The 25,936-nt window shown below is 34.2% G+C and overlaps 1 protein-coding gene across 7 annotated transcripts in view; it reads left to right on the top strand.

Annotated features, from left to right (window-relative positions):
- The window catches only part of PCDH15 (protocadherin related 15), a 914,927-nt gene that overhangs the window by 760,278 nt on the left and 128,713 nt on the right, over positions 1-25,936 (top strand). For all 7 annotated transcript variants that reach the window (XM_031652624.1, XM_031652623.1, XM_031652622.1 and 4 more), the window contains 3 exons: positions 363-475; positions 19,606-19,715; positions 21,646-21,786. In XM_031652624.1, the coding sequence (XP_031508484.1) occupies positions 363-475; positions 19,606-19,715; positions 21,646-21,786 (364 nt within the window). The remainder of the gene's footprint in view (positions 1-362; positions 476-19,605; positions 19,716-21,645; positions 21,787-25,936) is intronic.

Below are 25,936 nucleotides of genomic sequence, written 5' to 3'. Positions count from 1 at the left end.
AATCATGTGTATTTACTGTAGGCCCCAGTGGAATTATGGAAATGAGTTTTTAATTGGAGAGATATCGTATAATATACTTGTTTTAGTGGTAGTTGTTTTTTAATCATAGAGTTAGTTACTTCTTTGAGGATTCAAGGATTCTCATCTGGCAAGTGAAAATAATAACATTTATCTGACTGGATTATTGTAAAGATTAAGTGAGAACGTAGTATATTCTAGCGTCTGCCACCTAGTAGGCAGTGAAGAAATTGCTCCCCCATCTGAAACCAGGGAATCCAATAATTAAAAACCTACATATAAAAATTATGCTGTTATGTTGTTCTTATTTATAATCTTTAACATGAATTGTATTGCTTTTTAAGTTGGTGGTGGTTGCTTTTGATGATGGGGAGCCTGTGATGTCCAGCAGTGCCACAGTGAAGATTCTTGTCTTACATCCTGGTGAGATCCCACGCTTCACACAGGAGGAATATAGGTATTGATTTCTGTCTGATTTTGAAATACATAAAATGTTTAGGGCATTTTTGAAAGGAGTCTCTCAAAATTGATGTAATATGAATTTATGAGTAGACTTCCAATTTTGGTTTTGGCATTTCTAAATTAACATATATTTTAAATTTTTAAATAGTTAATATGACAATTTAGTATAAAATATGTTTTAGTAATGGTTTAATGAATAATAGATACTTTAAAAAATTGATACAAACTTATTAAAATACAACATTATATTTTGGGGATTCAATTCTGATTAATGATCTGAATGGTTAGAAATAGACCTTTAGTTTCTCATTATTGCCAGGTAGAAAATTTCATTCAATTTCCAATTTTGGCATGTAATCTGCAATGATATTTTCCATCTAATCAGTGTGTATGTGTGCATGTGTGTGCGTTTGTGTGTGTACATAGTGTGTGTATATACATAGTGTGTACATATATATAAATGTAGTGTGTGTATATATATACTGTGATACTATGTGTATACATAAATTTATATATAAATATACTGTATATATACACACTATATATACACACATATAATACATATACATTTATATATATAAAATATGCATTTACGCCAATATTATATATTATAGTTTATGGTTTGTATATATACTGTATTAGTCACCTGATGCAGCCATAACAAAATACCACAAACTGGGTGGCTTAAACAACAGAAAATTATTTTCTATTTTTTTTTTTTTTTTTTTTTTTTGAGATGGAGTCTCGCTCTGTTGCCCCAGGGTGGAGTTCAGTGACATAATCTCAGCTCACTGCAAGCTCCACCTCCCGGGTTCACGCCATTCTCCTCCCTCAGCTTCCCAAGTAGCTGGGACTACAGGCGCCCACCACCCCGCCTGACAAATTTTTTGTATTTTTAGCAGAGGTGGGGTTTCACCGCATTAGCCAGGATGATCTTGATCTCCTGACCTCCTGATATGCCCGCCTCGGCCTGCCGAAGTGCTGGGATTACAGGCATGAGCCACCACGCCTGGCCACAACAGAAAGTTCATTTCTTATTGTTCTGGTAGCTGACAATCCAAGTTTAAGACCAGGGTGTCCACACAGTCAGGTTCAGGGTCTCTTCTGGTCTTACAGGCAGCTGCCTTTTTGCCATATCCTTACCTGGAGAGAGAGAGAAAGCAAGCTCTCTGGTATCTCTGGAAACAAATAACTGTATGAAAAATATAATACACTGTGAAAACACAGTGGTAAAAATAACATCACAGTATTGAGGAAGCAGCCTAAGGGACACTTAACTATGTTTGAACATGATTAACATAGTTTTAAGTTGTATCTTGAAGGAAATCTAGAGTTTAATCAATCCAAAAAGATATAGACAGAAATTCCACACTGAATAATCAGCATATGCAGAAATATAAATAAGGGGTATGGGAGTCTACATTTAATTCCAGAATATTTTAGTAGTTTAGTCTATCCAAAGAAAAAGTGAAAGTTGGATGATGATAATAATTGAGGATAATTAAAAATGAATATCTCATATAATGGAGAACTTGATCATGTTCTAGGATGATTTTAGTGTTTTACAATTTCTTAGATTGAACTAATAATTTTAAGCTACAGGAGGAGCTAAGGTACTGAGGATTAAGGTAGGTGAGGGACACATCTGCAAACACTTAACACACTGAACCAAGCAGTTTTATCCTTTCATACAAATCTGCCTTTAGAAGAATCTACACAAAAGTAAATTGTGTAATATAATTAGCAGAAAATCCTCTATAGCATGTATGTAAATCATTGAGATGTAAACCATATGTAAAACAAATAAGAATTCTTGTTTAATCATTTTAAAAGATTATTCTCACCCATATGTACATTATTATCTATTAGTTTCCTTTTTTCTGAAATAGAAACCTGTGCTTCCAGTCCTTTGGATTGGATTCCAATTCCTTGCTATGGGATACAATAGTCCCCTCCTTATCCACAGTATCGTTTTTCACAGTTTGTTGCCCAAAGTCAACCGTGGTCAGAAAATATTAAGTGGAAAATTCCAGAAATAAGCAATTCATAAGTTTTAAATTGTATGCCATTCTGAGTAGCATGATGAAATCTTATGCTGTCCTGTGCCACCCTGCCCTGGAGCGGAATCATTCTTTTGTCCATCGTATCCAGGCTGCCCATCAGTCACTTAGTAAGTCTGGTTTATCAGATTGAAAACAAACAAACGAACAAAAGAAACACATAGTAAATATAGCTTTGTTGTCATCTGAAGTTCCAGGCCTCTAGTGGGGGTCTTGGAGTATATCCCCCATAAATAAAGGGGGACTCCTGTGCACAGTTTTCTGTTTTTGAAGAACTTCTCTGAATGTGTTAATTTTGAAGTTCTCAAGAACAGGACGGATATAAACTATGTTTCTCGCTAAATTATCTAGATCAGGTATTCTCAAAAAATATATACTTACTCTTCTAAGTGAATCCAAAAAAACGCTCACAGTTTTAACTTAAAATTCCCATCTGTGTTCTTCAAAGCCCCTTGCGGCAAGTCTAATTATCTTTGGAAACTCCAAGAGAAGAAGAAAGTGATAAAATGCTTAAACTTCCTTTTTAAATAAACTTAAGTGGTGTACTCGTTTCTCTAGGTTTTCATTTAGAACTCATTTCCTTGTTAATAGAAATATGCCTCTAGACTTCTCTCTTAGCTAAAATATCCAGGCCAAGGTCATAAATTGAAGCAGGGCATTGCTCATTTAACTCTCTTTATTAAGTATCTTTGCTTAATGCCGTGTTTTAAAAATGCAACTGTGTTGTTCAACGTGTAATTTACCATTTTGTACCATCTCTGCATAAAACTATTAACTTCAAATAGATTCTCTTAATAAAGTTGTTGTTAACTTAGAGAACAAAAATTAGCCAATTGTGTGGTACTAAAATTAACAACAGTCACATAGATATATGTGGGAGAATTTTGAACTTTCAGAACTTTTCTAACAATTACAAAATTGCCCTTCATTAGCCCAGTTCATTTGGTATTCTGAATTATAAAGATAATTTGGTAATCTTGTTGCATCCTACTGTGTATTAATAATATGCACAATTGTACACACATAACTCCCAGAGATTCTAAGAATCAGTATTTTGGTCATAATGCATTTAGTAGTACTTGAATACTTAAAAGGATTAAATTTTTATCAAATAACCAGAAAATTTGAAAAATAGATGTTATACCAAATGTGAACAAGGACACTACTTTTTGGATAAATGCAAGTAATTGAATATAATTATGTTCATATAGGTCTAAATTTGAACCAAAATTTTAACTGAACTGTAAAGAAACTTAAGTCTAATGATTATCATCTTCAATTATCTCTTCATTCTTTTTGAAGATCATTGAGGAAATACATAGAGAGCAGTATCTGGATGCCTCCTAAATCCTTTTTCTCATGGGTATATAGCTGGATTACATTTCCTCTCCTTACTAACTACTGGTGAATTCTGAATCCTGCCATTTGACTGTTTTCTGGCCAAAAAAATATGGAACTAAGTGGTCTGCATCATTTCCTTAGAAGGCTTAGTCCCATTAGCTACTGCTGTTTCAACTAATATAAGTTGTTCAACATTTTATTAGTTTCCAACAACTAATCGCATAATTAATTAATCATATTTAAAAGTCATTCTCATTCATATTGCAGTATTTCCCAGCTTGACATTTTAAAAACAATATTCATGGTAGAATATTTTTATTTCTGTATGATATTTTCTTTTAATATGTTCAATTGCTAGTTTGGCAATATGCCTGTGCCATTTCAGGTTGCTTTGGAGGCCAACACACTTTCCTTTCTTTTTTTTTTTTTTTTGAGACGGAGTCTCGCTCTGTCGCCCAGGCTGGAGTGCAGTGGCCGGATCTCAGCTCACTGCAAGCTCCGCCTCCTGGGTTCACGCCATTCTCCCGCCTCAGCCTCCGGAGTAGCTGGGACCACAGGCGCCCGCCACCTCGCCCGGCTAATTTTTTGTATTTTTTAGTAGAGACGGGGTTTCACCGTGTTAGCCAGCATGGTCTCGATCTCCTGACCTCGTGATCCGCCCGTCTCGGCCTCCCAAAGTGCTGGGATTACAGGCTTGAGCCACCGCGCCCGGCCACACTTTCCTTTCTTAATGAAAAAAAAAGTGAAGCACATAATGGTTTCTGCCAACCTCATATGCCTCATTCCCTCTCTACTGTTTTCAAATTCATTTTACTGCCTCAACTGGATGCACATAATTCCCAGAGATGCTAAATGACATTATTAATTTTTGATCATTAGGATGGTCCTTTGTGTTGGAATTACTCCTAGTGAAAAACCTTCTACTTCTTGTGATCAAATTTGGGGGAAACAAAAATGATAGCTCCAGATTTATGTTCTTTGTAGGGTGTAAGAGAAGATAATGTGTTACAGATGGAAAGCAGTAATCTGGCACTGTAAGCTGAGGTACACATGGTTATTACATCTCAGGAATGTCTTCATTCCAATACTTGTGTTTGAATTCCATAGGGAAAATTAGCATTTAACAAATGATTAGGTATAAAGGAGAGATATTAAAGATAAAATATTTATTTATCGTAGAATATTTAACTGAATCATTGACCCATACCTCCCCCTCCCGTCACTGACTCCATTGACTTATTTCTATTAGATAGTCATTAAATCATTAAATTTCAGGGCAATCAGATTGAGTTAGGGCTAGTTTAGGCCGCTGTAATAGAAAACCACCAAATTTCAATGATTTAGAGTTCAGGGACCTGGGACAACTCAGGGGTGACCATCTTCAACATTCTGTTTCAAAATAACTCATTATTACCATTTTAGTCAGGGGAAAGGGGAAAAGAGATAGAAGTCCACATCTAGAGATTTCCTTAATCAAGTGAGGTGAGAATTGATTTTACCTCATTTCAGTTCAGTTCACATTTCGTTGTGAGAATCCAGGTACAGGTCTACATTTAGCTCTAACAAGGGGAGAGGAATGCTGTTCCTTGCTAGGCAACTGTGTCCTAGTGTTACCTCAATTGTTGAGGAAAAAGGGGAAATGGTATAGGCGAAGACCTTGCACATTAAATATGTGATTGTAAACAATTTACAGATTTATAGATTTTAATTGCCACAGTGATTTTAAAATGACTTAGAATGCAAAATGGGGTGGGTACATGAGCTGATGATATAACAGAATAGAAGTATTTTTACATTTAAATATGTATTAATGAAGTAAATTGTTCTTAAAATAACAAGAAAATGAATATTTATTTTTTTTAATTCAAAGCAAATCTCAGATTAACATTTCTGGTTGGTTTTAAAAATCTGTATTTTTAGTAATTTCAGTTTAATGAGTATTAACATTACATATTCCAAGCCAAACCTTTCTGAATTTCAAGCTAAAGATTGGATATTTGATACAACCAATTACCTTCTCCAGTTTTCTGAGAAGTTTCAGTGTCTTGGTCACAAAAGTAAAATAAAAAGAAAATAAAAATGAAAGCATAATGGCAAAGTGTAAATTTGAGTTATGAGCTGAAAACTAGCATGGCGAAGACCATCAAAAATGTTTGAGAGGTTGCATTTACTATTTGGCATAACATTTTTCAATATACCAGTTCTAGCTAGACAGAGAAACAAAATCCATTGTTCTTTTTTTAGAATTGAAAGTACTTTTATGTTGTTCTATTGGTAATTGCTTAGTTGCTGGAATATAACAATAGATCTATCATTATCTTCTTCTAAAATTGTAAAATAATAAAATAATAGGCACAAGTAATAAACACCATAGTAAGTACTTTAATAATTGCTAAAGGAAAATCCTGCTGCTTTGCCTGCAAAGTTTTGATGACAGATAATTAATAGGTTTTCTGACTTATGTAAAAGTAACGACATAATAAAAAGTCAACCCCTCCTTCCGCATAGTTAATCATGGTATGCCTCTGTTTCGTTTCCATATTTAAAAACTTCTTTACGGCTGGGCATGGTGGTGCTCACGCCTGTAATCCCAGCACTTCGGGAGGCCAAGACGGATGGATGACAGGGTCAGAAGATCGAGACCATCCTGGCTAACACGGTGAAACCCTGTCTCTACTAAAAATACAAAAACAAATTAGCCGGGCCTGGTGGCGGGCACCTATAGTCCCAGCTACTCATGAGACTGAGGCAGAAGAATGGTGTGAACCCAAGAGGCAGAGCTTGCAGTGAGCCAAGTTTGTGCCACTGCGCTCCAGCCTGGATGACAGAGCTTTTTTGAGACTGTCTCAAAAAAAAAAAAAAAATCTTTACTTTCCTTTGAAAAAGAAATAATGAAGTTTGAAAATCATTCAAAAATTTTACAAAGACAACCCTATACTCAATAAAGTAGGTTGTCGGTATTTAAAAACACATTTCTTAAGGAAAATGATGTTTGTCTGGTTTATAATTTATAATATTAAGATTTTTATATGTATTGGAAAAAGATTTGAGGTTTTTTTTTTTTTCAAATCCTGTGAACTATGTGTTATTTCCTGATGGCTGACTTCAAATAATCAAGGGTAGGAGTAATCACATAATGGGAAGAAAATTGCCCCATAGAGATATATGTTTACTTTTATAATGGCCGGAGTTATAGTAGATAAGAATTACTATACACTTGATTCTCTTTGCTTTGTAGGGTTGTTATAGTAATTGAAACAGACTCATTTTGTTAATTTCATGACCTTTTCACATCAATCTTTTATGGAGTCACTTAGGTGAAATGGAGGATCAAGACATTGTGTGTTCATTTGTCATTAATGAACATCTGTTCTATCCAGAAAACAATGAGTTCTTCTTAAAACTTTTGAAATATATAACTCTTCATACTGTATACTATTCCTTTTGATGACAGCAGCGACCTGTCTGGAGCATTTGCTGCAAAGACGCTGGCTGCAACCAGGGAAGCACAGCTGGGGCTGTGCACTCTGCAGAGTCAGTGAGAGCTGGGAACAGGCAGGGGCCCCATGCATTTCTGAGTTGGTGGGGCCAGAGCCCAGAGCTCCCAGCTGAGACTGTGGACCTGGGTCCGCCTCCTGCTACAGGCTCAAAGTGTGTTCTCCCAATGCCTGGCCTCTCCCTGCTTCCGAAGCCTGCTCCAATTTCGGAGCAAAGCTGTGATCAAGCCCCGAGCATTGTTACCACCTGGCTGGGTGTGCACGCACTCACGGTGGTGCTGACACACAAGCCCCTTGCCACCTCAGCCCCCTCTGCACTTTGGGCACCAGTGAGCATGGAAAGGAAACCAAGGTGGGGCTGAGGGTGTCCTGGAGCAGGCCTGCAGTCACCTCTTGGGCAAAAATGGCCTGGGTGCCATGAATGGCAACAGAAGGCAGACAGGCTCTGGGTGGAAAGGGATGGGTCTGGTGAAACCTCACCTTCTAGCCAAGGATTGCCTGAAGTCTGGCACCCAGCCTGCCAGTTCCCTGGACTGGGGTGAGAACTTATGGTGCTTTTTCCAGGCTGCCTATGGCTGCCCATGGACCAATCTGCAATCACTTTCTCCCTTCTAAAGTACATAAAAACCCCAGACTCAACCAGACTCAGGCAGACATCAGGACAACCTGCTTGAGGATAGGAGCTACCCACTCTGGGTCTCCTCTCCACTGAGGGCTACAGACATCAGGACAGGCTGCCTGCATCTAGGAGCTACCCATTTCAGTTCACCTGAGAGAAATACTGTTGCTCAATGAAGCACCTCTTTGCCTTGCTCACCCTTCAGATGGCCACATACCTAATTCTTCCTGGATATGGGACAAGAACTTGGGACCTGCTGAATGGCAGGACTGAAAGCAGTAACACAAGTACGGCTGACACATGTCTCCCTGCTTGCCACATTGTAGACGATGAGAAGGAGAGAAGAGAAGCAAAGTGGCCTTTTAGTGATCCCAGACCTTGGGGCTCCCTGAGCCAGGCCTATGACACCCTCTTTGGGACTCTGGTTTCTGTTGTCTCCAAGCTACCAGGTGCCACCACGTTCCCCTCATCCAGACATGGGTGCCCTCAGTGGAAGCTGTTTGTGGTGCACCAGATCCAGCCACAGGCTTGCATGGAGTTGGCATCTGTGCTGGCTCCTGGAGCTGCCCTTCCCACCACAGTAGCCAGCGTCCATGGCTGTGCACAGTGGTGGACCCCGCACTCACTCACTCATCCCCACCTCACTGCTCTGTGCCTGGCTCGCCCTTGGCAGGCATGGGATCTAGGCTGGTAGCGGAATCCAAGTGAAGCCTGCTAGGCTGAGTGGGTGAAACAAGCCCAGTGGGCTTGAGCAGAATTCATGCAAAGGTGCCACCAGCCACAGAGGCTTCCTACTGGAAAAGCTACACTCCAAGGATTCTGTGACATTTTCTACAACTGTAGACAAACGTTTGTATATTTTAGAAGCATACACACAACCAAAAATCTCAAATTGTAACAAATCTTCCACATTGTTCCTCTTTTATTTCATTCCTTCAGTTTCTATTTTTGACAAAGATACAACAATGATATTAGTGTCTTAGAATTTGCATGCCCCATGTGATCATTCTTCCTTCTTGCTCTACTACCTTTCCCTGAAACAAAGAGCTAAACAAAGAGTTTTTAACAAGCTAATGGCATTTCTTCATTCTTTATTGTTGAAACATCCTCCATCTCTCTTTCTCAAAATTATCTCCAACTAGTTTCATTTTTTTTTGGTGGGGGGGGGGGGGTGCAATGAATTAAGTCCAAGTAATATCCCCTATTACACATAAACATTCCAAATTTAAACTTTGATTTTTTAACCATTCAAGTGATTGGGTAGTTTCTTCATATCTATTTACAATTACATATATTTGTTTAAATAATTTTTTATAATTTATTTTTCATTAGAAATAGAGAAAAATGTTAATCTTATCTATAAAAATTATATTCTCAAATTCACATTATAACATGAATGAAATAGACTATAGAGATCATTTAGTTGGCCTAATAAGTCAGCCATTCAATACTTGACTCCTTAGGCAGCCCCTAGGAAATATGTCCTTCATACAAACATAAACAGATTTCAGAACACAGAAACTGTGACCTTCATCAACTGTGCTTCCTGTAGTTGCAGATCTGAGAGGCATACTCTTATTGTCACTGCATGTTCATATTTGCTAAGGGGTTTTCAGTCAATTATCTATTTAGAGATTTTGGAAATTAGTTACACTGTCAGAGTCAGTAAATTCCTTTTATGCATCTTTCGTTTAAACCCTACAGAAATAGAAAAATCCTAATAGTAGTTCAAACACATATTACTTGAGATTACATTGACTCCTGTAGGTGAAGTAAGTTAGCTTTCTGAAGAATGAGAATGACATTTGACCTTCATCTCAGGATGATGGACTAAGACTTACACACACTGAAATTCACTTGTCATCAGTTTTAAAAGTAAATATCATGAAAAGGTCAACATGTCTGGAATAGATCATAGAATCTAAATGTGAATATTGATTTTGAGTAGGAAAAGCAGTATGTTACACAATTTATCAAAAACTTTGCCAAATACAATTAATTGCAAAATTTTCAAAGATATATGCCACCTATATAGATAGGCCTTTGTTATTTATTTAAAAATGGAATGTATCAAATTTAATATTAATCATTGCATGATTTAATGTCACATGTTAATTTTTAAGATTTGAATATTTTCAAGTGTAATTTCCATAACAACCTAAATTCAAAATTTATACTGGTATATATATTATAAAAATAAGGGCAAATATTCCTAAGTTATATTTGTTAACCTCTTAAGTTGATATATTGCTAAACTCAGAAAAAATATTGTAAGTCCTTTTCAATTTATATTATTAAAATTTAATATATCAAATTCAAAATCAGGATGTTATACATGTGAACATTCTGAAATTTTGAAAAATTTTAACTCCTTCAAAAGATAATCTTATCACTTTATCTGTTAAAATAAAACATTGGTAGTTGGTTGATTCATATGAATTAATTTTGTAATAAATGACAGGTTGAAAGTTGTATACAATTTATATTTAAAATGAATTTCTCAAGAAACTTTATATTAAAGAAAAAAATTAGAGTATATTTAACAAAGGATTAACATTTTACCTCTTGATATACAAAACAGAAAAAGTATAATTTATAATCAAGACATTCATCTTTCTTTGTAAACTATGAAAATGTAAATAATGTTATCACAGTGGCCAAAGAAATAGCAAGTGAGCAGTTCTAGTTAACATTTCATTATAAAGAGAATTAAAATTACCATATGTTGAGGAGCATAGCCATCATTTTCTTTTTCTTTCTAGAGGCAGGATCTCATTCTGTCTTCCAAGCTGAAGTGCCATGGCTCGGTCATAGCTCACTGCAAGCAGTCTTCCATCTTAACCCTCAGCCTCCTAAGTAGCTATGACTTTAGGTGCATACCACCACGCCTAGCTAATTTTTTTAAAAATCATTTTGTAGTGACAGAGTCTTGCTATATTGCCCAGGCTATCATTCTTATAAAACCTTCCAAGTTTGGACTTACAGATTTTGAGAGAAGATTTTAATAAGATGAACAATAGTTTGGAAAGAATGATTTCTCTTGAGTGCAAATAAGTTAATGAAAGCTATCTGAAGACTATAAAATAATATAAAACAAATGCACATGCAGAGAGCATAACTTGATGGCTAAAATTGTTTTCTCTTTTAATTTAGATTTGTTGTCCAATATAAGAGCTGACTTTACCTGAAGATAGCCTTTCTGTCTTTTTATGGCACTATTAAAACCTTGTCTCAAACATAATAGGTTTTGCCCATTTAACTATTGATGGAATGATTCTGACAATCTTTCATTACAGTTTTCGTAGGCTCTCTGTGCACCCATATGGAATTTAATTTCTCTTTCACATTTCCAAGGTTGTACACATTTTGGCATTTGCTCATGTAGCAGAGTGAAGTAAGTCTTCCATCAACAAAGTACTCAAGTCCGAACAGTTCACTTTACATCCACTGTTTAGAATTTACCACAAACTTTTCAATACAAAGAGTGATTTTATAGGTCCCATTATTTCACTGTATTGTATCTATGGGAAATTTCGATCCAAGTGAAACATATAGTAGGATACATTAATTTTATTTTATTAGTGATCAATGCAAACATATTTGAGACAAAAATAACATACTAAATGGAGTCCTATGGTGATGAGTCTGGAAAAATAGGGAGAGTTGGATTGTGAAGGGACTTACTGAGCCATATTAAAAACTTTGTTAATTATCACAAAGAAATTTGAAGACATTGAATGGTGTTAAACAGGCAAATGACATATGCATAGCCTCTTTATGGAGGTCACTTTGTGCTTCCACAATCTCCATGGAAAGTAGAATTTTACACTATTTAAATCTTGATTCAAAATCATGAAATTTTTATCACCAATTTATAATGGGTAAGTCGTTCGTCTCGCAACTCCTTCGGTGCTTAATAGCTGTGCTATTTACTTAATCTTCTGAGAATGCTTTTTACTTCTGGTAAACTTTTCACACATGTTTTCATGCCATTAGGTAATGTACTTAAACTAAAATCACATGCACAAAAATAGAGTGAACAGGAAATATATATCAGGCAATTACAAACAAGGGAAAGCAGAAATCACTATGTTAATGTCAAATAATGTATAATTCAAAACAGAATTAAGATTACCTGTACACTCTGTCTCACAAAAAAAAAAAAAAAAAAGAAAAAGAAATTGTAAATTTTCAAGCGAGAGGAATACATTTGCTACTTTAATATATCCATATAGTTTCCAGCATAGATAAGACCATACAATTTATTGTCCAAAGCAGGACACTTTTGAAAGTAAGAAGAGCCCTCTATAATAATTAAGGTAAGGCAATAAACAAATAGGGATGTGTTTATCAGGACCTAACCCCATTGTAAGTCGAGGAGCATACTGAATGTATATCACTTTCATATAATAGTAAAGTCAAAAATTCCAAGTCAAACCATCACAAATCAGGTATCTTCTGTACTTTAGTAAGTTTAAAAAATTTATCCAGCACATTCTTATGAATTTAAGCTTTAAGAACCAATGGCTATGAGAGATTAGAACACACTATTTTAATGAGAACAATATAATAATTTAAGCAAAGGCAAAAACAAGCACCTTAGATTGTAGTTTCTGCTTTCAAATATTTGGATAAATTGTTTATACTTCTGTTTTTATATCCTCAAGATGAAGATTCTTTAAGGAACTGAATAGAAATGAAACTCTTAATGACAGGAAGCAAGCATTCTTTGGAACATATGTAGAAAGCAGTGTCTAGCTTTTTGGCCCTTAATTAATTTTCTTGTCTAAAATCCATCCTAAGAATTCTGGGAAAACTGCATCTCTCTCCTGATTCATGTCTTTTTAAAACTGTTTTTCTTATTTAAATATGTAAAATTAGATCACTCTGATGCAATTACTCCAAGGTTACAAATAATCAGAGTTCTAGTGGGTGTTTTTTTTTTTTTATTCTTCCCTTCCCATTTTCATTAAATTCCCTCATAGTAGATATAAAAACAGTACCTTAATTGGTACTGATTTGCAAATATATTGAACTCAAACATATCAAAATAAATTAGATTTGTCTCTCAGTACAAAGAAAGCAATAGAGCCAGATTGAATCCTAGTGAAATTTTATAACATCTATTTACAAACACGTTTATATCCTAAATTGCCTGGCTTTTAAAATAATTAGAAGCTTTATTCGACATATGCAACATTTACTTTTATTGTTACTTCTTGAACTCAACAATAAAAGTAGATTTTAAATTGTACAGTAATTGTTCCATCTATATTTATACTATAAAAACTGGGTCTAACATTTAGACATTGCGAATTATGTTATTCTAGTATAGTCATTATTCAGAAAATTACTTAAAATGTACTTAATTGAAAGATTTATTGTAATATATATTTTCAAAAAACACTTAGAAATATTAAAAGGATATGTATGGGCTGGGTGCGGTGGCTCACACCTGTAATCCTCCTGCACTTTGAGAGGCTGAGGTGGGTGGATCACGAGGTCAGGAGTTCAAGACCAGCCTGGTCAAGATGGTGAAACCTCGTCTCTACTAAAAATACAAAAAATTAGCCAGGTGTCGTGGTGGGCGCCTGTAATCCCAGCTACTCGGGAGGCTGAGGCAGAGAATTGCTTGAACCTGGGAGCCACAGGTTGCAGTGAGCTGAGATCGTGCCATTGCACTCCAGCCTGGGCGATAGAGTGAGACTCCATCTTAAAAAAAAAAAAAAAAAAAGGATATGTATAAGTTAGTTTATATTTTCATGAGGTTATATTGTAAGTATTGTGCATGTAAATTCCGAAGCAGTTAACTTTTTTGGTTTGCATTTAATCTGCAAAGATTTACTTTTAAACAACAGATTTGGAGTTATTTTGATCAGTTTTCTTCTTATGAAAGTGCAATTATTTGTGACACATCCAATACAATGTAATATTATTCAGCAATAAAGTGAAATGAGATATCACACTACAAAAGACATAGAAGAAACTTAAGCGCATATTGATAAGGAAAGAAGCCAGTCCAAAAAACTACGTACTGTATGATTTCATCTATGTGACATTCTAGAAAAGGTAAACATATAGAGGCAGTAAAAAGATCATTAGTTACCAGGGGTTCAGGTGAAAAATGAGATGAGTAGATGAAAAACAGAAACATTTTAGGTCAGTATGAAGGACGTTCACTAATAATTGATCCTAAGGGAGAACTCACTGTGTGGAAGATAGCACATAGTGTCACTAGGTGAACCAGCTGGAACAGGAACCCAAACGCTCCCCTCCACTGCATTCTGGGCTGCAGTATTACCAGTGCCTGAACCTGGTGAGAGACACATTCAAATGCAAGTTATATGAAGTGGGTTTTTTAAATAGTTACTCTAATAGATGTGAAGTGATATCTCATTGTAGGTTTAACTTTTATTGTCCTGATCATTAGTGACAGTGAACATTTTTTCGTATATTTACTGGTCATTTGTATGTCTTCTTTGGGAACTATCTATTCTGGTCCTTGGTCCGTTTTTAAATCAGGCTATTGATGGAAGAGATATCTGCGCTCCCAGGATTATTGCAGCATTATTCATAATAGGATATGGAATCAAACAAAATGTGTCTATCAATAAATGAATGGATAAATAAAATGTGATATATATATATGTATACACACACAATGAAATACTATTCAGCCTTAAAAATGAAGGGAATTCTTTTATTTGGGGCAACGTGAATGAACCTAGACTTTAATTAGTATTCTATTTTGTCTCAAATACGTTCATTTGTCTCAAATCTGGAGGACATTATGTTAACTAAAATGCATCAGGCACAGAGAAAAAAACTGCATGTTCTAATAATGATCTAATAAAGCTAATATATATGGAATCTAAAAAAGTTGAACTCATGAAAGTAGAGCATAAAAAAGTGGTTACCTGGGGCTGGGTAGGAAGGGAAGAATTCGGGAGATATTGGTCAAAGGATACAAAATTTCTGTCAGACCAGAAGAATAAATTGAAAAGATTTGTTTAACAACATGGTGACCATAGTTAAAAACAATGTACAATATTATACATTGCTAAGGGAATAGATTTTAAATGTTCTCACCACTAATAAACATGTGAGGTAATAAAATGGAAGGATGGTAGTTTAATTTAGCCATTCTACAGTGTATACATATTTCAAAACATCATGTCATGCACCATAAGTGTATAAAATTTCTATTTGACGATTAAAAAATAAGAATACAAAAAATTCTGAGACCATTGAACTTTTCTGGGAGGAAGTATAAATACTGAATGCATAGGCATAGTGACATTATTTTTATCTTAATTTATTTCTCAATAACGTTATTATTAGAAACAAAAAATTATTAATTTTTAAAATACACAGCTGTTTTACATATAAAATTTAGAAGGTAAGGATAATGCAATAGTAACATTAATGAGGAAAAACATTTAAAATTACTCTCATAAGTCTGTTTTTAAAATCAAAATATTATTTAGGATTCTCTTTAAGTATTAGTTGAGGTGATTTTGGAATTTTAGTCAAAACCTGTAGCTTTTGTTTAAAATGGCCAATAAAGTTAGAAGCATTGCCTTTGTGGAGTAAATAGGAACCAACACTGCCATCATGGATATGCAAGGACATCAAACCCAATTCAGGTCAAGCCTTGTGAAAGGGGCTTTGAGGAAGCCCTTCCTGAAGGCCATTATGAAAACATGAAACCACTAGCCTCTCCCATGTTCCAGGTTCATATCTGCTAAATAACCATTTCCTTTAGCATCCTCTTAGCAATCTTTGGAAAATGACCATCTAGTTGGTATCTATCTCCAGCTACATCAGTGAGCTGTACAGTTCCATTACTGAAGCTGTCTGTTTCAAGTGTTTCTTTTATTTTAAGAGTGCAGTTTGTCAGTTGTATTGGCAGTAAATTTAGCTTTGAAAGGTAGTATTCTTCCATTTCAGACACTAAGAATTATTTGTTATAAATCAGGTGTGAAAAACTTAAATTGGAAGAGAGCTAGTGATGCATTTTTCTTCATAAATGGATGAATTGAAGATTTATGAATTTAGTAGTCAGAGAAAATATTAAAAAAAAAAAACCTTCTGAGAAATGTTTCATTTGGCCATAATTCATTGCTTCTGAAATTGAGCAATAGATTTTGATTATACTCAACAGAAAGAAGAGTGAATGATAGCTCAAATTATATCAGATTCAGAATGGTAGAACTAGAAAAGACATTAGAGATAGTTTATCTGCTTTAAAAATCATAAAGTGTCAGCCCATAGATCAAATGTAGTCATTTGATGCTTTAAAAAAAATAAATCCCCACTGGTTGTTCACAAATGTATACAAAATTTTAAATTTCCTTTATTGATTGACAAATCACACTAGACTTGAATTATTGTACAGTAGCTACATACTGTCCCATTCCTAACTTCCATTCCTCTCCCTATTAATTCATATTCAGCCCATTTTATTCAATTTGGTTATGTTCCTACCTTCTCTGTCCATCTGGCTTAATGAATCCTGATTTATACCAACTCCATCATTTTGTATTCAAGACGTATGTGACTCCAAAGAGAGTATGCAGTTTGCCCACATCATGTAACTGGTACTTTCCACAACGTAGAACAATAATAAAAATATTATTTTTTATTAATATTGTACATTTTAATCCTGCCAAAGAATAGAAAATAGTTGATATTTTGTAATCTATTACTCATTATCATAGAGGTTCATTTAATTCTTTTCTGGAGAAGATTGTATAGTATGTTTTAATTCTGACAGAAACAAATATACTGGAACAAATAAGACAAAAGTTAATGAGGAGAAATTTTGTCTAGGAGTAAATCTCTTTTAAACATTTACTAACAAATAGAATTTTAAATGCTTTTAGTAGTATGCATAGGATTTAAATGTCTTCTTAAATTATGCCAATTACTTTTTCTTAGTATTATTTCTATCCTAATTGTCAGTTAAGGTTAGCAATAATGCACACATGTATTTTTTAATATTTGAAAGAAGACATAGCATTTTTCTTTTCTGTTATTTATTTATTTATTTATTGAGACTTAATCTTACTCTGTCACCCAGGATGTAGTGCAGTGGTGGGGTTTTCAGCTCATTGCAACCCCACCTCCTGGGTTCAAGCAATTCTCATGTCTCAGCCTCCCAAGTAGCTGGGACTACAGGAGCACACCACCACAACCAGCTAATTTTTGTATTTTTAGTAGAGATTGGGTTCTACCATATTGGTCAGGCTGGTCGCAAACTCCTGACCGCAGGGGATTCATCCAGCTCAGCTTCCCAAAGTGCTGGAATTACAGGTGTGAGCCACTGCACCCTGCCCGACATAGCATTTTTCTCATGTTAAAGCTAAAGGTGCACAAGTTGCAGATGTCATATTCCCATACTGTATAAGGATTAGCAAAGAGATGAATTATGGAAAGTATAAAATTGAGCTTCTATCTTGTGTAGTAACACAAGATAGACAAGTAAACAATTTAAGTAATGACTACTTCCATAAATAGGAATTCAGTTTTTGAAAATTATCCCCTGATATGACTGACATATTTTCTTGTATTAAACTTTTGATAAGAAATATGTATCTTAATCTATCATAAATTAACAATCCATTGTTCAAATATTAGTTTTGCATTGTGGCATAATAATATTACCACAAACTTAATGGGTTAAAACAACACATACATTGCTTTGAATTTCCTGTAGGTTAGGAATCCAGGCATGGGTTAGCTGTGTCCTCTCCTTTTAAAAGGACTTGCATAATCTTTCAATCAAGGTGTCAAATAGGGCTAGGGTCTCATCTGAGGCTCAACTACGGAAAGATCCACTTCCAAGTTCATGTAGTTGTTGGCAGAAATCAGTTCCTTGTGGCATGTTGTACTAAGGGCCTCAGTTCGTTGCTGGCTGTTAGTCAGCCATCACCTTGAGTTTCTTGCTATGAGGACTGCTTCATGTGGCAGCTTACATCATCAAATCCAGTGAGGGATATGGCCAAAAAGTTGGCTAGCAAGAATCTAGTCAAGTCGTAATCTTATGTAGTATGTCCATTGAATTTACATGAGACGTATACATCACATGAACACTGAGCAAAGGATAAAGTGCCCCCATTGACCAGAGTTGGTTAATGTGTTTATGCATGTGCTATGGGGATTGGCAAAGCCTTACCCAAAGCACTTGTACTGAGAAGGAAAGAGGCAAGATTATCAAAAACAATACTTGGATGTTATCGAAAGAAGACAAAAAAAAAAAAAAAACAATAACAAAACAAAACATGCAGGACAGTAAAATAAGTAAGCAAATAAATAAACTAATAAATTAAATATCTATACATTCCATTTAAAAATTATACAGATTGGTTCTTATTCTTCAGCAAGAAGCAGTTATTGCTCATGCAGTGACTATATGGACCACCATTAGGTGCTAGAGTATCTGTGAGGAAGATTGCTTTGCATTGAGATAACCTAGTCAATTAAGTGTGTGGATGGCAATAGCAAAAACAAAGCAATTTGGACAAGATGTTTGTAAAACCTTGTATGCAATTTATACTTCAGACTAAATTTGTATTCAGGATTTTTTGTAAAAGCTTTCAATGAAAGCACAATGTAATTGCATAATGTAGCTTAGAAGAACCACTGTGTCCATTCTATTAAGTTCAAAACTCTGTCATAAAAATGGATAATAAAAATAAATAAATGAATAAATACCACCACACACCTATTAGAATGTCTGAAATCCAGACTATTTAACACCAAAAGCTGGCTGGAATGTGGAGCAACAGGAACTCTCATTCATTGTCAGTGAGAATACAAAATGGTACAGTCAGTTTGGAAGAGAGTTTGGCAGTTTCTTAAAAGACTAAACAGTCTTGCTATACAATCCAGTAATCATGCTCCTTAGTATTTACCCAGAAGAGTTGAAAACTTAGAGTCACAAAAACCTACACACAGATGTTTATAGCAGCTTTAGTCATAATTGCCAAAACTTGGAAGCAACCAAGATGTTTTTTATTTATGGAAATAAATGGTGGGTACATTCAGACTATGAAATATTATGTAGTGCTAAAAATGAAATAAGCAATCAAGCCATAGATGTCGAGGTACATTGAATGCATATTACTAAGTGAAAGAAGGCAATCTGAAAAGGCTACATACTGTGTGATTCCAGCTATACAACATTCTGGAAAAGACAAAACCATAGAGACGCTACAAAGATCAGTGGTTGCCAGAGGTTGAGTTGAGGGGAGGGATGAATATAAGGGCACAGAGGATTTTCAGGACAGTAAGAATACCCTATATGATACTACATGAAGGTGGATACATGTCATTACACATTTGTCCAAACTCATAAAATGTACAACAGCAACATGCACCCTCATGGAAACAATGAACTTTCAGTGATAAGGGGGACAACGTACGTTCATCAGTTATCACAAATGTAGCAGTCGGGTGGGGGATTTGATCATGGAGGAGGCCATGAATGTGTGAGGGCAAAGGGTATATCAGAAATCTCTTATCTTTCTCTCAATTTTTCTGTAAACCTAAAGTTACATCAAAATTATACTTAAACATAAATACATCATCTTCTCTAAACCTGCAGACCTCCTCCAGTAAGTGAACTTGCCACCAAAGGAACCATGGTTGGTGTAATTTCTGCTGCTGCCATTAATCAAAGTATTGTGTACTCCATTGTTTCAGGAAATGAAGAAGGTGAGTAGACTTTTAGTTTGTGTTCTCACCATCAACCAGTAAACTTAGATTTGGACTAATTTCAGATTGAATTGATATTACTATCTATCCTATTGTTTTCTAATAAAATTGTACCCATCTTAGATGTAATTGGTAACCATGTATCCTGAACTTAATTAAAAATCCAGTTATGTTAGCTCAAGTGATTTTTTTCCCTTAAGAAATATTAAGTGTCTAATTAATGAAACCTTGCCCTTTTCGTCATTTGGTAATATTTTAATGACATTTCCTCAAAATTAATGCATCATGAAATTTTCAGCTTTTGGCCATGATCATTGCCTACAGTAGCTTCGTCTACTCCACTGTCTGAACCATCCATGACCCTTACTCCATGTTGGTCATACCTTAACTAATCCTGAAGGAATTTCAAAATTGTAAATAAGTGTGAATTTTAAAAAGAGTCACATCCATGTTAAAAGCCATGCATGTTATATGATTCCCCAAATAGTCAAATTAGACATATAATTAATGATTATAAGCAAAGATATAATGTTTGTATATTAATCACTTTAAGAATCATAGGAATTTGCAGGCCTCTGGCAATAAGTTCGTAGCTCAGTCTTTCACATTAATCTTTGTTTTACCTATTCTTCACAAGTTCTCCTCTGTTTTCCATTTTGGTATGTTAGATAGCCTAGCGTATTGTAGGTAGTCAAGAAATAGTTAATATATATGTAATAAATTAATCAATAATAAATATTTAAGAAATTACTGAATTTAAATGCTTCAAAGCAGTTTGCAAGGAAATTATAAAGGCCTTTTTTAGCTTTTTAATGACAAACTATTACTAGGTATTGCTGCTTGTGCAGTGTAGCAAGTGATCAATATCTTACTTTTATTACCTTTCTTTCTTCATTATTACTGTGCTACTATGGATCCTCCCTAAAAATAACTAAACTTCCTTTTTCCTTGAACTTTGAATGTCTGACTAAAGCTATAATTTCTCAACCTGTTCTATTCCAAAACTTTCTCTTTATGGTTCTATTTATTCTTTCATTTGAAGACAGCGGAGTGGCTGTATTTATTAACCTCTCTCCCCCACAGTGACTATTTTACATTCATTTATTTATTAATTCATTCAACAAATATGTATTGAACATCTATTATGTATTAACTACTCTTCTAGCCACTACAGATAGAACAATGTACAAAATAGATTCCTGCCCTCATGGAAGTTAATGGTCCAATAAGGGGGGGTTAATAATAAAAATGTAAAAATTATTAAACAAATATATAGTATTATAAGTGATTATTAATTCTATGAAAAAATAAAGTAAGGAGAGAATATGGCGGGCTTAAGAGAGGGAGATGTATTATAAAGTTTGCCAGTGTGCTCTGATTTTCATTCAAATTAATTTAAAAAGACATAGGGCAACATTAAATTATCTGGTTTTTTTTTTTCCTCTCAAGTGTTCTTAACAAAACACTAAGTCTACAAAATGATAATATTCATAAATTACAAACAGTATAATAAGCCAGTAAGGTCAGAAAATTTTGCTTAAACAAAATTAGATGGTTTTCTTTAAAACGGAACTTCTGAAAGCCTTTAGTGTGGTAGAACACCATCTGAATCTAAGGTGAAGAATATATTATTCAGTGTTTCCCAAATGTAATTAACCATAGAACACTCATTTCCAAGATTATCTCAAAACAACAAAAACAAACAAACAAAAAACCCCTACAATTTCAAGGCTGATTTTAGCAAAATATTGATGGTGATCATTTAAAGAGCTGGAGCAGTTTCCAGAAGCCAGCATTTTGTCACTTTCATGAATCACTCTAGTTATAAATAGGTATTTTTAGTGTTTTTGATATCACAGTGCTTTTTAAAGAGAATTTCTTTCCTAATAGCCTAAAGACAATGACCAGATAATTGTATTTTAATTTCTAGATACATTTGGAATTAATAACATCACAGGTGTTATCTATGTGAATGGACCTCTGGATTATGAGACCAGGACAAGCTATGTTCTTCGAGTCCAAGCTGATTCCCTGGAAGTGGTCCTTGCCAATCTCCGAGTTCCTTCAAAAAGTAAGTTATACTACTTAAAGCTTTTATGAGAATTGTATGGTGTCTCTGCTAATTTTTTAATGAAATACATATGTCTAAAATATCATTCTCAGTGGACAACATAGAAAGATAGTTAATACTCTGAGATGATTGCCTATTTGTTTAAACAGCTAATATATGACAATGCAGTGAGTGATTTCACACTCCTGAAATGTCAAGAAAATAAAACACTGTTTTCAAATTATGTATCTAATATTGTTAAAATGCCACCATTGTCTGTGTATGTTAAATAATAAAAGTTAGTCCCACTGTGAAAGCTCTGGATAAACCTTGGGAAATGGATATTTTTAATGAATGACTACTAGAAATTGCCTGAATTGTATGGCTTCTTGTATTTACATATTTTCTTAGAGAAAAGAAAAATTCATCTTAAAATTAGTGATTAACCTTTACTGTAATTCGTATATAGCATCATTTTTTATTTTTAATTTACACTTTTTAACCTACATTTTTAATCTATGAAATGAGAATTACTATCCTTTTACAAAGGCAAGATTTTATTAATAATTAAAAAGATTAATTTTTTTAAATGACAGTAAACAAAGCATCACAGATTTAAGACCATGTTCTGTGACTCTAAACTTGAACATTCCTGTGGCATACAGTTTACCCACACAGAGAAGCATGTAAAAGCCAATTTGTGAAAGGAACTGACACAGATTCAAAGATGTTATCAATAATGCGATAAATGCTATTCTTTTCCCATCTATTGAGGTAATACTCTTTTGCATTTAAGCAGTCATCCTTTTGTAATCAAAGCAACCCTTTTAAAATCTAGAAGACTCAAGATAATCAGGTTTAATTTAACTATTAATAGAATAGAGGCCCAGACAGAGTATGAGGTGAGAAACAGAATCTGGAACATTCACCCGGGGACTATCCCTGGAAATCATTTCAAGGCATTTCATCAAGCAAGCATTCTTAGAAGGGGGAAGAGGATAAAAGAAGAGGGGAGAGGCATAAAGCGAGAACCCAGGCAGTGTGAGAGGAAAGAAAGCAAGACAGGAGCAACAGGCAGAAGATGCAGGATAGAATTTTTCTGTGTCAATTTGGCAATTGATCATAAAAAGAAATCACTCCTTTTCATTTATCACAAACCTCATTTACTGATTTAGTGTAGAGAGCTGCTCAGTTGCTTGTAGAGGTACAACCAAATCATTTGAAAAATCAGATTATACAGGTGTCTTTGAAATAAAAGGAATTAAATTGTCCTCAATAATTATGCATCACTCACATAATTAAATTGTTTAAAAATAGCAGATAAGTTCTTTGAGTTTCTAAATTCTTTGAACTACAGGCAATTATGTTTTTAAAAATGTAGAGGATGCTTCTAGTTGTAAACTGAATTGGATAAATGAGGAGTGAAAAGGTTGGAGTAGCTCTAAATTATATAATGTAACCTATTTTATTGCAAATGCAAATAAATGGGAAAGATTAATTGAAAACTATACCTGCAATCTTTACTCAAAACAAATGAACAATTTAAGAAAGAAAAAATTTAGGTTGTAGAACTTGACATTTCTCAAGTAATACCTGTGGTTTTTCTGAATAGAGGTGCATTAAGTTCTTATATGTGAATATAATACAACTAACTCCCATTACTTTAATTTACATGTAAATCTGAGGCTAATAAAAGTTTATCTAATGCACATGTATATACTTCCATGTGCCCCAGTATGCGTGCAGAGGTGAAACCAATTCATGAATTATCCTGTCAGAAATGCATGAAGTCTAAAAGCTAAAGTATTTACTGCCTGATTCTTTGAATATTGTTATTAACCTTTTATGACTGACCTTTGCCTCCTAAGTTTGAAATAAAAACCCATATATTTCTAATTTGATCTTATTAATTAATAAGTGTTAATGGCCTATAGTCAATCCCCAGGCCATTAGCTATGCAAATAAGACCATTATGTAAATTGAGGTTAATTAATTAGTTAGCTAAATGTTCATCTCTGCTGCAGAATTCGTTGCCCTGCCACATATCATTTGAATAAAGATAATAAAAATACGAAGTTTAATTCATTAAGGAAATATTTTATTGTGACTTCTTTATCAAAAATTTGTTAATGAAATTATTTTCAAAGTAGATTGTGCAACCATGATGTGATTAGATTTAATATTTAAATGCAAACTAATTAAAATATAAAATTTTAGAGCTCATTTCATAAGTTTAACACTAGGAATATTTAAATATTTTAACCTTTTATTGAAAGGTTGGAACATTTCAAACATACAAAAATTACAGAGAATATTACAGTGAACCTCTATGTATCAACTGCCTAACTCAACTTAATCATGCCCTGGGAAACAGTCTTTCATCTTTGCTCTCAACCACCCACTATTGCATTATTCTGAAGCAGGTCAGAGTCAGAACATTCAATCTGTAAATATTTTGATATGCATATCTTAAGGACTCTTAAACCTTAATTAAAATATCATGATTACTCCTGCCAAGAGTAACAAATTATTTGATATCAACATATATCCAGTTGGTATTAAACATAGTTCATATTAAAAATATCCAGTTCATATTAAACATGTATTTACATCAGAATTCAAATAAGGTCTATACATTGCCATTGGTTGATAGGTCTGTTAAGTCTCTTTTAATCTGTAGGCTTCACCACTACCACCTCTTTTATTCACCTTGATATTTATTTATGCAAGAGACCACATTTCTGAAGCCTGGATTGATGACTATCTCTCCAAGTGGTCATTTCATGTTCTTTCTGCTTCCTTTATTTCCAGGAAATAAGTAGTTAGATCTGGAGGCTTGATCATATTCGGGTTATTTTTGGTTTTGTTTTTAAACAAATAAATCATAGGTGATATTCACTCATTCCTTAAACATTAAATCTCTTTGATTCTCTTTTTGTGATACAGATAGTAGCAACTGCCAATAGTAATGTTCTAAATCCATTATTTTTTCTTTTTATTACTTCTATATTCATTAGCCAAAATATTTCTATAAAGAAAAACATCTCCATAGCAAATATTCAGTTACTCTGAGGTGCAGCAACTATAGGAAAAACAAGGAAAAAAAAACTTTGATTCTTTCCTTTTATTATTGATTTTCAAAATAATGAGTTGATTCACTATTACACTCAAAATGAGAATACTGAGATGACAAATATCTTTGGTTTTCTGGGTCATATGGTCTCTGTCAGAACTATTCCACTCCGTTGTAGCTTAAAAGCAAGAAGAGATAATATGCAAATAAAAGGGTTTGGCTATGCTCCCACAAAACTCGTTTTACTAAAACAGGCTGTCTGTGGGCTGGATTTGACCAAAGGGCTGTAATTTGCCCACAGTTGTTCTAATACTTACTTTTACATTATATGATACATTATATATATATATATATATTTTGCCCTGTTCATATCGTTCCTGTTGTGAGCAATGCTTCTGCTTCATCCCTTATATTTTCCCACACATCTAATTGAAAGTCATATTGTTTTATCCCTCATAATATCAATAACACATTCGGTCATTTCGTTATCAGTAGGCCATTCTCAAGTAAAGTCCTCAATGTAGCATTATAGGGACACTATTTCCTATGTTTTGGTGCATTAAGAAAAGAAGCTTATCTTAGGGCTTTAACATTGAAGACCAATTTGACTGGATAACTTGACTCATTTTCTTTTTTAAATTAATTTTTTTCATTCCATTTTCTTATTCTTTGAAGCATTACTGTAAAAAAATGTGTAATGACAAACTGGTCTTATTTCTGAATTTCCAAATAATTGCCTTTATTTTTTCTTTAAAGTTCAGTATTTTTATCAAAATATTTCTACATGTTGGCAATTCTGGGTCATTTTATATATATATATATATAAAATAACTGGTCAAGTCTCACTTAAGGATTTTTTTTTAAATTCTAGCTTTTATTATTTTTTATTAATTTGACATCTATTCTGGTGTTACTGGCCACAGGCTCTTCTGCTCTCGTGTAATAGAAACTGACATAAGGCTAAGGAACTTTCCCAGACTCCAGGCATTACTGGAACTTACGCTGGAGCACAAAGAAAGCAGCCCAGAAGAGAGAAAGTCCTCTTGCTGCCTCCTTGAAGATAGCCAAGAGAGTAATTTTAACAGGCCTAGCCATGAA

Source organism: Papio anubis, chromosome 11 (genome assembly GCF_008728515.1).
Source record: "Papio anubis isolate 15944 chromosome 11, Panubis1.0, whole genome shotgun sequence".
NCBI classification, from domain to species: Eukaryota; Metazoa; Chordata; class Mammalia; order Primates; family Cercopithecidae; genus Papio; species Papio anubis.
The sequence above is the reverse complement of the archived record's forward strand: the minus strand, read 5'-3'. Positions and strand labels throughout refer to the sequence as shown.